The sequence below is a fragment of the Vidua macroura genome, chromosome 1 (assembly GCF_024509145.1).
Source record: "Vidua macroura isolate BioBank_ID:100142 chromosome 1, ASM2450914v1, whole genome shotgun sequence".
NCBI lineage: Eukaryota > Metazoa > Chordata > Aves > Passeriformes > Viduidae > Vidua > Vidua macroura.
This window is the reverse complement of record NC_071571.1, coordinates 793,717-806,635: the sequence shown is the minus strand read 5'-3', so window position 1 is coordinate 806,635 and position 12,919 is coordinate 793,717. Positions and strand designations below refer to the sequence as shown.

The following is a 12,919-nucleotide window of genomic DNA, read 5'->3' as shown; positions in this document are numbered from 1 at the left end:
AGTGCCATCTCCAGCCTGGGACACCTCCAGGAACTGGGACTCTAAACCTCCCTGGGCAGCCCCTTCCAGTATTTAACAACCCTTTCCACGAAGGAATTCCTGCTGCTGTGCACCCTGAGCTTCCCCTGGCGCATCCTGAGGCCGTTCCCTCTTGTCCTGAACGTGTCCCCCTGTGACACATTCGCTGCTGGAGCCTTCCCCATTGCCAGGCTGCAGCTTGGCCCTTTCTGGCCCTTCCTCTGGAGGAGTTTGTGCCCGAGCTGGCAGTGGGGACTGTGAGGTGCCTGGCAGTGGTGCCTGGGGGTCTCGGGGCTGGTGCCACCCCGCAGGCAGTTGTGGGTGAGCAGTGTGGGGAGCTGGGCCGGCCCTGCCCCGGCGGCGTTAATGCGATTTCTGCTGGGCTGTGACTAATGGAATAAATTAGGGCAGGAGCAGATGGTTCTCCCTGGGGGAGCTGCTCAGCCCGAGTGAACTGGGTCACTCAGCAATCTGTGGTGCCTCCCACCCCCCAGAGCTGGGCACGGGCACCCCGAGTGTCCATGGCAGAGGTGGTGCCACGGGCTGTGGCCGTGGCTCGGACACCGGGGGATTGTACCCCAGAGCTGTGCAGGGATGGAAGCGCCTGCTGGGGCTTCCACGTGGCACTGAAAGTCCACTGGCTGTTGTACTGGCAGAGAATCAAAGGATGTTGGGCTGGAAGGGACTTCAAGGATCATCCAGTGCCACAGGGACACCTCCCACTGTCCCAGGTGAGCCCCATCCAGCCTGGCCTTGGGCACTGCCAGGGATCCAGGGGCAGCCCCAGCTGCTCTGGGAAATCTATTCCAGTCCCCCCTCACCCTCACAGAGAGCAATTCCTTCCCAATATCCAGTCTAACCCTGCCCTCTTTCTCTTCAAAGCCATTCCCTGTGTCCTGTCCCTCCATCCATTCTGTAATGGAATCACAGAATGCTGGTTTTATATTTAAATGCAACTATGGAGAAAGAAAAGTATCTGCCTGAGGTTCCATACTAGAATTAAAGTTCATTAGTTGTTATATTTCAAAAATAAAATTATATCAGAGCTCCATAATAATTTTAAAAGTATTTAAGATCAGTGAATTATAGTCAATATGGAATGTGAAAAGGGAAAATGACTGGAACAGATTGGAGGAGCTTAAGTTAATACCCAAGAATCTCTTCTTCTAAGTCTTCATTGTTAGGTTTTGTAAGAGCTGGTGATAATTCCTTTTAAGTTGATAAAGTGAGGCTTCAGTGGAGTTACGAGGAGACTGGAGTGGTTCAGATGCTGTGGTGAGAGTGGTGGACTCTGTCTCCTGCTTTCATAGAGTCATAGAAAGGTTTGGGTTGGAAGGACCCTAAATCCCAGCCAGTGCCACCCCTGCCATGGCAGGGACACCTCCCAGTGTCCCAGGCTGCTCCCAGCCCTGTCCAGCCTGGCCTTGGGCACTGCCAGGGATCCAGGGGCAGCCACACTTCTCTGGACAGTCTGCTCTAAGGTTTTAAAGCAGTTCCCACAATAAAGGCCAAGAGCTTTGAGTCCTGCCCCAGTGCAGGCTGTGGGAGAATGCTGGGAGCTGCTCTGCAGCTGTGTCAGTGACAAGGGCCCGAGGGGAGCCAAGGGGGATCCAGCTCTTCAGCTCGGGGTTGAGCTCCAGAGAAGGGCAATGTGCAGCACACCTGTGGTGTTTAATCATTTCTAGGAAGCCTTTGTTCATGTCTTTCCAAGCTGGTTAATGACACTGATGTCTCTGAAGGGGCTGTGTGGGGTACCTGAGCATTTCGGGTCTTACTCCAACAAGTATTTCCACTGACAGCAGTCCTGGGGGCCTCAGGCTGGGGCTGCTCTGTGCCAGTGAGGGACTGTGGTTTGATTTCCTGCATCCCATCACCTGCAAACAGTGCCAGAGGAGGGTTACATTCACCTTTTTGAGCATGGGTTTGACTCATTCCCACACACACACTCTAGGAAACCACACACAAGGAGGGCACATACACACAGTTGTTTTAGGCATGTTTGGCAGGGAGATTTCTCTGCTGCTCTCCAGGGTGAGAGCTCTGAGGTGATGGAAGCATTCCTAAAGCAGTGGATTCCAGAGAGCCTGGAATATAATAATAATAATAATAATAATAATAATAATAATAATAATAATAATAATAATAATAATAATACCGGTTTGGGTGTGCCCTGGTGCCTGAGTCTGCACCACCGGGGGCTTGAGCCCATCACTCCTCTCCTGGTGAGTTCTGTGGCTCACACAGAAGCTGCTGTGGCTTTTCCAGCTCCCCCAGCAGCATTCCCAGCTCCCCAGGCTTCCCCATGGAGCCCCCCTGTTGCTGAGCCCCAGGCTGTGTGAGGCAGGAGCAGAGGCAGCTCTGGTGGCTGTGCAGCCCTGATTTATTGTGGGAAATGTAAATGATGGTTTAGATAACAGCATCATTATCATACCCAGGGCTGGGATGCTTCCACAGCTATCGTGTATTTCCTCTCAATTAAATATTAATGTCCCAGCCTGGCTGTGACAGGTTGTGTGTTGCCTCAGTGAGAAGAGAGCAGTCTGGAGGGCATCTTAAACTGTTTGCTGAGCTGAAGCTCAGGCAGGTGACTCCACTTGTGTTTGCAGAGCTTTGTTTGTTCCTCTCACGACAGCGGAGGTTCTGGGTCTGCCGCTTCTGCATCTCTTTGGTAACACAGGGAGTTCTTAGCAGGGAGATGTTTCACAGGTTTCCTTGTTGACCTAAAGTCCATTTAAGTTCTCTCTGAAGTCACTGGCTTGGGCAGAGCTCAGCTCCGAGTTCCTCATGTGTTATTAAAAATGGCTCAGTGTTCTTGGAGAAAATGTGCAAAACGGAACAAAATTCCACAGAAATGGAATACCTGCTGATTCAGGTGGAAAGAGGGGCTTGGAGAGGTGATGATTCCTCATCTCCCAGTGGATTTTCCCTCTTGAGAGGTGTCCTGGGGTGGCTCACAACCATCTGCCTCTTCCTGACCTAAGAACTGTCCTTTCATTCAGGGAGCAGGGATGGGAGGAGAGGGAGCGGCCTCAGGATGTGCCAGGGGAGGCTCAGGGTGGACAGCAGCAGGAATTTCTTCATGGAAAGGTTGTTAAATATTGACAGGGGCTGTCCAGGGAGGTGTTGGAGTGCCCATCCCTGGAGGTGTCCCAGGAATTCCTGGCTGTGGTACTCGGAGCTCTGGGCTGGGGGCAAGGTGGGCATTGGCACAGGGTGGACTCCATGGTCTCAGGGATGTATTCCAGCTTTAATGATTCTGGGATTCTGTGATCCTTGATTCCCACATCCTGCAAGGTGCAACATCAAACCTGCTGAAGAGAGTTCAAGAGCATCTTTGGTGCAGGGGAAAGGGATTTCAGGAGCTCTCTCCTTAAAGTCAAGGCTTCCCCCTTTGTCCCAGGGACACGGATCTCCAACTGATCAATTCCTCTGGGATGTATTTTCATTAAGCTCATTAGCTCACACAGGAAAATCGGTACAGTTGTGTTTGTGCCTGTGCCAGGGGCCAGAGGCAATTCTGTCATGGCTGTGCAGAAGGTCAGGCGTGCTTTGGGCTTTGTGTCACCCTTTCATTTTGGAATTACAGATTAAGTTTTACCAGATTATTTTTGAGGAATTCTTCATGGCAAGGGATGTTAAATATTAGAAGGGGCTGCCCAGGGAGGTGGTGGAGTCCAGAGGTGTCCCAGGATGTGGCACTCAGTGCTCTGGGCTGGGGACAAGGTGGGGATCAGACACAGCTTGGACTCAGTGTCCTGAAGGTCTTTTCCAGCCTTAATGACTCTGGGATCCTTTGAGCAGCGTGTTTGAGCAGGATTTAGAACCAAAACCCTGCTTCCACCCTGGCAAACTCATTTCCCCCCAGACTAACAAGAGGTGATGGAGTCTGTTGTCCCCGTGTCCCGCGTTGTCCCAGCCGTGGTGGCCCTGGGAGCTGCAGCCATCGTGCTGTCGCTGCGTGTCAGGGCTCTGCAGCTGATGCAGGAAAACTCTTTTCAAAACCCATTGACTACAACCTGTCTGGAGCTGCCAGCCTCATTTTGACCTCACGTGTGCTGCTGCAGCCAGAAGCAGGGGAGCGAGGTTAAGTCAGGATGTTGGCAATAATCCTGGTGTCACACATCCCTTCCTTCCCAGGTGTCCCTGGGATGGGAAGGAGCACTTGGGTTTGGGTGGTGTCCATCAATGTGCCCTGACACAAGGGAGGCTCTGGGGGCGCTTGGAGATGCTCTGTGTGCTTTTCCTTGAGAAAATCCTCTCTGAAGAGATGATGGGAAGCAGTTTGTCTTTCTGGGATGTCCAGTTTGTTTGGAACTCCTACCTGCTGGGGGGGGTCAGGCTCTGCTCCAGGGAACAGGGACAGGAGGAAATGGCCTCAGGCTGGGCCAGGGGAGGCTCACCAGCAGGAATTTCCCCATGGAAAGGGTGCTCAGGCCTTGGCAGGGGCTGCCCAGGGAGGTTTGGAGTGCCCATCCCTGGAGGTGTCCCAGATGTGGCACTTGGATGTGGCACTTGGAGCTCTGGGCTGGGGACAAGGTGGGGATCAGGCACAGGGTGCACCTGATTGGGCTGGGAGGGCTTTTCCAGCCTCAGTAATCCTGGGATCCTGTGAATTTCTCCACAGCAGCAGCATCAGTCCCTCAACAGCTCCCATGGTCCATGGAGTGGTTTCCTGGCCAGAGCAGCTGTGGCTGCCCCTGGATCCACCTGGATCCCTGCCTGGCAGTGTCCAAGGCCAGGCTGGACAGGGCTTGGAGCACCCCAGGACAGTGGAAGGTGTCCCTGCCCATGACAGGGTGGGAATGGGATGATCTCAATGATCCTCCCCACCCAAAAAAGGAAATTTAGGTATTTCTATGCAGTATTTTTTTGGTTTGAGTTCCACCAACCTGGACACACTCGGACTGTTCTGCACTTTGTCTCCCCTTTTTTGTCTTAAAGGATTGAATCCAGCTTTCTTTGTAAATCCTTCCCTTTCCTGGGAGGAATGACACTTTCCAGCCCAGTTTGAAACTCTGCTTCTAGGCTTGAAAGAGCTGTCTGACAAAATCTAATCGAGATTTTCCCTGTGACATTATTGGGTCACTAAATCCTAACTCTGAGATAAAACCTGTGAGGGAGAACGTCCCCAGTCTCCCTAAATTGAATTATGGTGGCAGATAGTTCAGATAAGTGGGTTTATCATCTTAAAATAGGCCAAGAGGAAAACTGTTACCCTTCAGTCAGACATTTTAGTTGGTTTTTCTTACATATGAAAGGGACTTGTGTAAAAATTGCTCTACAGAACTGTTGCTGTTCAAGAAGAACACTTCGTACCTTGTTTTTCCTCAGTGTAGCACACAGGAATTAGCAGGAAAATGAGGATTACTGAAAATGAACCCCCAGCACCAGCTGATGTCTTCAGAAGCTTAGAGATGGATCAGGGCTTGTCACCAGCAGTTCTGCATCACCCCAGTCCAGGATCTAAATAAGCTCCTTTAATGCCTCTATATAAATTGTGAAATCCTTGGCCAGGACCACGAGGTTGTGCTTCCTCCTGTCCCTCCTTGCAGAGCTGTGGATAAATTGGGATTTCTTGAACTTCTAAACAATCCCACAGAAAATCAGGGATTCTGGCACATGATCCAGGCACCTCCATGGTGTTTCCATGGCTGGTTGCTACCCCTGATCTCCAGAACCAGCTGGCTTTACAGGACCATGTGAAATCAGTGTGTTATAAAGCAGGAAATGAATTGCCAAATGGTGCACAGGGATGCACTCCCAGCTCTTGCAGCACTCCTGCTGCGAGGTGCACCCATCCAGCACCTGGAACAGTGACTCCTTAATCACTGTCTTTATTATTCCTTCTATTATTCCTTCTTCTGTCCTCGTGTTGGTGCCATCCAGCCTGCCTTGTCTGGTCTGGTTTAGGGCTGGAGGGGGCTGGAAGTGCCCCGGGCAGGGCAGGGTTGGAGCAGCAGATTTTAGTTAGCCCAAAACAGACAGTGAGTGTGGGGAGTGGCTGTGGGGGCAATTCTAAAACCCTCCCTCTTTGTTTCTCAGATGGAGCTGAGGAGGAGAAAATGGAAACGGAGGCAGAGGGGCAGCCAGCAGAGAAGGTGAGTTTGGGTCTGCTGGCAGGAGGCTCCTGGCACTTATATCCTGAATTTACCTGCTAAATTATTCTAATATTCAAATAATTATTATTTTGTTTATGTATTAATATACTGATGTTTAATAGGTATTATAATAAATTAATGTTTTGATTGTATATGTAAATTTAATTTTTAAATTATTATTTATTTATTATTTAATTCCTGCTACGTTCCTGACAAGTAAATGGAGATGGGTTTTTTTTCTGGAGTCTGCAGCAACAGGAGATATTTCTTCTTGCCTCCTTCACCAGATGAAGAGTCCAGACTAACCTGGGGCTGATCAGTGCAGCCTTGGGGTTATTTCCCACTCTGTTTTCAGGTAGTTCTGCCTCCCTGATAAACAGGGACATTTGGGAAGAGATAAGTGGGGAAGACCCACTCAGGGCTTGGAAATCTGCATGTTCCCAGACATCCCATGATTCTGTGATCTTAGTTCAGGAGTTTTTGTGCCCACAGAGTGCCCCAGCTTGGCCTGGGTCACTGCACTTGGTCCAGTTTAGCATTTACTTTTATTCACATTTTGGGTTTGTTTGTCAAATTCTGCTCAAGCAGCAGCCGCCCTTTAAAATGCAATCTCTTCCACTGTGGTACTGAATTCCTTGGAGGGCCATGAACAAAGTTAACAGTGAGTATCTTCTCTCCCTGCCACTGTCCCACCACTCCCATCCCCTCCAGGTGGAGAGCAAAGCCGAGAGCGAAGCCGAGGAAGGGGAGAAGGTCCCGGAAGGGGAGAACGAGCGGAACGCGGAGAAGGAGCCGGAGAGCGAAGGGGCTGCGGAGCCCAAGACAGGTGACAGTGACAGCTGCCACTGCTCCAGCTCCTCCCCAGAGTGCCTGGGACAGGCCCCAGCTGGGCTGGCACCTGGCTGCCCTGGCACCTCGGCTGCGCTGTGTGCAGAGCAGCGGGTTCCACCCCGACCTCCCTGCAGAGCTCAGGCACCAAATCCTGCCCTGAGCCTCCCAGCCCTGGGCATGGGGGAGCAGCTGCAGCCCCAACGTGCCTGTGGGCCACAGAAATGGGGGGGTTTGCCCAAATTCCACAGTATTTGATCACTTTGGATGCAAGGAAGTGGAACTGCTGGAGGTGTTTAAGGTTGGATAGGGCTTGGAGCACCCTGGGACAGTGGGAGGTGTCCCTGCCCATGGCAGGGGTGGCACTGGGTGGGCTTTAAGGCCCCTTCCAACCCAACCATTCTGGGATTCTCTGCTCACTTCTCCTCTTGGAAGTTAATATTTCAGCTCAGTTTCCCTGGGAAGTGATGCAGAGCCTGGATTTTGACAGGCTGAGGAGTAACAACATCTACATAAAACCTTATTCTTTTTGTCATCTCCCCTGTGCCTCATAAAATCATGGAAGGTTTTGGGTTGGAAGGGACCTCAAGGATCATCCAGTGCCACCCCTGCCATGGCAGGGACACCTTCCACCATCCCAGGCTGCCCCAAGCCCTGTCCAGCCTGGCCTTGGGCACTACCAGGGATGGGAATAGATGTATTTGTTAGGTTCAGGATTTTAGCCCTGTGTAGAATAAGGAGCATTTGGATTTAATGGAGTTGATTTGGAAATGATGAGGGGAAGCTGATGGCAGGTGCTGAATTGAGAGGATGGCAATGAAAAGCATTTAAAGTTGCCCCATTTGTTGGATCAGATCCTCTCAAACTGGGGTTCCCCTGTCAGCATTTGGATGGGGAGCAGTGCTGGAACTGGGGGTGAGTTAATTAGTGCCTGAGTAATTAGTGTGGTGTCCTCCCATCCTGGGCTCACGTGTAACAGACTGGGCTGGGATGTCTTGCAGAGGAAAAAGAGGCAGAGGAGAACAAGGAGAATGTTGACGGCAGCAAGGACAAAGAGGCTGAGGCTGGGAAGAAGAAAGTGGAACATGAAATCTCCGAGGGAAACGTGGCCACAGCTGCAGCTGCTGCCCTGGCCTCTGCTGCCACCAAAGCCAAGGTTGGTGCTGTCCAGCAGCCTGGGGCTCTCGGGGTGTGGGTGTTGAGGTGAGCCCGAGAGGGTAAAAGTGTAAAAGTCCTTGTTCCCAGCCCTGCAGCCACAGGAGGAGTCTGAACGTGCAGGGCTGGCTTCTCAAGGGTGTTTATTTCCCTTCTCTAGAACATTCTCTCTCTGCCCTGCTGAGCTCTGCCCAGCAGCTCGGCCATGGCATTCTGTCTGCCCTCAGGGCAGTGTTCACATTTTATACCCAAAACTCCGTGTGCCGTGGTTACAATAACGTGCCAATGTCTGTCATTGATGTTGGGCAGTGTGTCTGTGCCTGAAACCAACAGAAAAGTGTCACCAGCACAGCAAGACATGGAGGGCAAGGAGAAGGAGAAGGTCAGGACACACCCAAACCCCTCCATCTTGTCCCCCTGAACCCCAATCTAAAAACCCCAAAATTCTACTTTTTCACCCTGTGTTAATTCAGCTACCACACCACTCAAACCCTTGTGGTCTGTAATTCCTCACACAGAGTTGGCAGTTTTTCCCATGGGCTAAAATGGAAGCCACAGGTGTTTTTGACTTTGTGCCAGGGTCTGTGAGCCCCTGCCAGGGTCTGGAGCCAGCCAGGGCAGCCACAGGGATGTGCTGGGCTCTGACAGGGGCCTGGCTTCCAGGGACAGCAGAGCTGTGCCTGGAGTGCTCCTTGGTCCCAGCGCTGTGGCGGTCACCCTGTGACCCCTGACACCTCACAGAGCTCAAGAGCTGCCTTAATTTCTCCTGCCTGAGCCCCTGGGGGAGATAATGAGCAGTTTTAATTAAGCAGCTCCTTGGGCGATTATGGGCTGCATGAACATCCCTCAGGAATAGCCCCGAAGTGTGTGGGACTTCTTGGCAAGGCTTTTGGCTGCTGGGGGGTCTGGCTGTGGTGCTGAGGGGCACAAACCCTCTGGTGTCCTCTCCTGCTGCCCCAGGGCTCCACACCAAGCCCTGGGCTCCGGGTGGGGCACACCCAGAGGGATGTTCAGTCCTGGCCCTGCAGCTTCCACAGACACCTTAATGCTCTTGTCTTTTGTTCCCAGTTCTGTTAAAAGCACCTTGGTGTGTCCCCTTAAACTCCTGTTTGTGTGTGGTCTCTAATGAGCTGTGTTGAATCAGCTTTTCTTTACCCTCTAATTACTAATTGCACGTTGTCTTGCCTTTCCTTTTTGCAGGAACCACACTGCTTTCGTTGCTTTTAGAGTTATCTTTTTCAAATCTGTTTTTTCTTTACAAATTTCTCTGGATTCAAGTTTTAATTCGGGTTTTTTAATAGCTCTTGGATTCAGTACCACATTCCACGTCCACCTGCTTTATAGAAACCAAGAGCAAGGCTTGGGTGTTTATTGCTGATGGATTTCCATGGATAGAAGGAGGTGGTGTGTGTTCTGTTAACGTTTTCACTCTGATCTTTGGCTCTTTAACTTCAGACTTTTCCCCAGCTGCATCCCCCAGAGTGAGGACAGTGGGTCCTTGCAGTCCCTCCTTTTGAGCCCAGGAGATGGAGAATGTTTTAGTTCTTACCTTTCAAAGCAGGCTGTAAAATCCCACATGGCAGACAGCTCCCTGTCCATTAAAATCCCAAACTGCAGGCAAAGCTGAGGTTCAGTATTTTGGGGAAGTGCAGAGCCCAGAGTGGCTCTCAGTTCATCAGACTCACAGATATCCTCAGCCAAGTTGGGAAAACCTGGATCTGTATGAGGAGACGTGAGATTTGATCTGTGTTTTATGGAAGGCCACTTGCTCCAAGTGAAGAGGAGCTGCTGCTCCCTTCCCCTGCAGATAAGGAGTTGGAGGGAGCAGGGACCTGGCTGGTGGCACTTTTCATTATGGCAGGAATAATGTTCTGGAAGAGCTTCAGCTTTCCATTTCAGGGAATAATGTATTGTAATTAGGAGGCTGACACTTCAGAGTAGCATTCAGGTTCAGCAGGGATTTCTCTTCCCACTCCCTTAAAAAGCCAGACAATATCAGAGCTTTGGGTGGTCTGTGTCTTGTCTGAGGGAGTAATTAAACTCTTCATCATAAACTCTAGGCCTGGTCATGTGAAAAGCTGTTTTCCTTAGGATTTTATATCAGAGCAATATTGCACTTGGATTCTGAGTGAAGATGGGGGTTAAAGACAAGGGATTGAATTGAAGTGGGGGTTTTGTTTGTTTGGGTTTTTTTTCCTTTTTTCCCTTTTTCTTCTTCTTTTCTTCTTTTCTTCTTTTCTTCTTTTCTTCTTGCATCAGTGGCTTCCAAAAGTTGAGTTGTGCTGTTTGGGAAATGATGAACATGAATGTTCAGGGTGAGACTCTGCAATTCATACGGACCAACAACTGAAATGTGTTTTCACAGGTTCTGGTGTCTGAACAAACACCATTAGAATTTAAGTACCTTCTGCTCATTTTCCTCTCAATGGACACCCAGTGTGAGCTGGTTTTTCCTGTCTGTGCAAAAGTATCCCTGATGGCTCCTGCTCTGCTCCAGCTGGGACTGAGCTGCAGAACTGCTGCTCCTGATCCATCACTGCCCCTTCCCAGAACTGTTCTGGTCCCAGCTTGACATCCTGCCAAGCACTGAGCTCATGACCTCCCCAAATTCCTGGTTGAGGTGGCTGGGACTGAAGAGAGCATTCCTAGAAGCTGCTGATCCCAGTGGTGCAGCAGGGCTCCAGCAGAGCTGGCCTGGGGACAGGGGATGGAGGGACAGGACACAGGGAGTGGTTCCCACTCCCACAGGGCAGGGATGGGTGGGAGATTGGGAATTAGGAATTCCTGGCTATGAGCATGGTGAGGCCCTGGCACAGGTGCCCAGAGCAGCTGGGGCTGCCCCTGGATCCCTGGCAGTGCCCAAGGCCAGGCTGGACACTTGGAGCAGCCTGGGACAGTGGGAGGTGTCCCTGCCATGGCAGGGGTGGCACTGGGTAGGTTATGAGGTCCCTTCCCACCCAAACCATTCATGCATTCCATGGTTCTTTTTTATAGAATCATTTAGGTTGGAAAAGCCCTTTAGGATCACTTGCTCATTGATGACTTGAGGCTGGTGCAGTGATGGGTTTATCAGGCATTTCAAATTACCTCTGAATTTGTGTTCCTGATTTTCCTCAGCTGCAGCTGCAGGGACTTGTCCTTTACCCATGGAACCCCCTGGGTAATGCCAGGCTGAGCCTCTTTGAGTCTCTCTAGGAACAACTTCAGGGATAATTTCCTTTCCAAAGTGTATTTTGAGACCTGTCCTTTACCTAATCACATGCTTTGCTCAGATGTTCACCCATTTCATTTTTAAAATTGCACATGTGAAGCAGAGTGAAATGTTTTGTAGATCACTCTGTATCACCAGGTGATTCCCTCACTCTGAATTTTCATACAAACAAGTTTATTTTACTAAACAGTGTTACTTGACATGAAATTTCCTGTTCTGTCAGCTTTGTTTCATTATTCTGTGTGCAGCACTTTGGTCAATTTTGGAACAGCTGCTGGAATTTCTCTGGGATGTGGTGTTGGATGAGCTTGGGGTCACTCTGGTTCTCTCAGACCTGATTTGAAATTCACTGTAGAGAGTCAGGAGTGCATTTACCCACATTTGCTGAGCCCTCCCTCACTGGGTCAGGGAGCTGAACGCTGTCGAATGGCACAGTATCACATGGGTTGGAGAAATTCAGAGTCTGCTCAAGGTTCCAGGGAGGTTTTTCATGCTGCTTTGCTCCAGCTCTGTGTTTGTCCCAGTTCTGAGCCAGTTTGGGGCCCAGCTCCCTCTGCAGGGGTCTGCTTGCAGCTGGAGCTGGATGAGCTCCAGCTTTTCCTTGTTTCCCTCTTGCCCTCAGCCCTCACCTTTCCCTTGGACACATCTGGGAGCTCAGAGCCCCCAAGCAGGGTGCACTCTCAGGGTGTTCTCATGCCGAGCTGCAGGTTTTTAACAGAAACAGGGAAAGGCATCATGACCACACTTGTCACGCTCTGAGGGTGTGAAACACTTCCATGGCTGCCTCGTGTATCAAATATATATACACAGATCTCTGGTTATTTATGTGTGGATATAAATGGCATGAAGTTAATCCTTATAAAAGTCAGTTTGCCTTCTGCTTGAGGAAAATCTATTTTAATGGCAAAGACACAGCAGTGCCATCTCCCTGGTTTGGGGTCACTCTGGGTCACAGCCTCCTGTGTGTGTCCTGCTGGGAGCTTTTTGGGTGCCCCTCAGCTGACTCCACTGAGCAGACCCTTCCTTCTCCCTCATCTGCATTCCCACTGGGAGTGCTCCATGTGCCCAGTGCTCGATTGCTCTGAGCATCCTCCACACCTCTTGTATGAAACCTTCACACCTATTTATTTGATTAAAACCTTAATAATCTTCCAAGGGCCTCTGGTTCCCAGCACAAATTTATAATCTAATTCCCTGTTTCCTGCCAGAAGTGGAACAGGATGGCTGGAGCTGGATGGTTCCCTCCCTCCAAGCCCCTTCCTGTGCCCAGTGTCACAGAGCAACCTCTGTGTTTCATCCCCAGCACCTGGCAGCTGTGGAGGAGAGGAAGATCAAGTCCCTGGTGGCCCTTCTGGTGGAGACTCAGATGAAGAAGCTGGAGATAAAACTTCGCCACTTTGAGGAGCTGGAAACCATCATGGACCGGGAGAAAGAGGCAGTAAGTGGAATTTGGGATTAAATCTCTCTCTGCAAAGGTCTGTGGGCCAGCATCTGGAAAACCAGCAGCTGCTCTCCTCTCCTTTGTGTCCTTCTCCTTCAGCTGCAATCCATAATTCCCTCCCACAGAGGATTTGAGCCCTGTCCTCCTCCGTCCTGTGCTTTCTCTATT

At 50.7% G+C, this 12,919-nt stretch overlaps 1 protein-coding gene across 1 annotated transcript in view; it reads left to right on the top strand.

Annotated features, from left to right (window-relative positions):
- SMARCC1 (SWI/SNF related, matrix associated, actin dependent regulator of chromatin subfamily c member 1) overlaps positions 1-12,919 on the top strand; it is a 61,452-nt gene that overhangs the window by 36,536 nt on the left and 11,997 nt on the right. Inside the window, 4 exon segments of the mRNA XM_053979272.1 lie at positions 6,061-6,116; positions 6,828-6,942; positions 7,946-8,100; positions 12,614-12,748. Coding sequence (XP_053835247.1) covers positions 6,061-6,116; positions 6,828-6,942; positions 7,946-8,100; positions 12,614-12,748 — 461 coding nt within the window.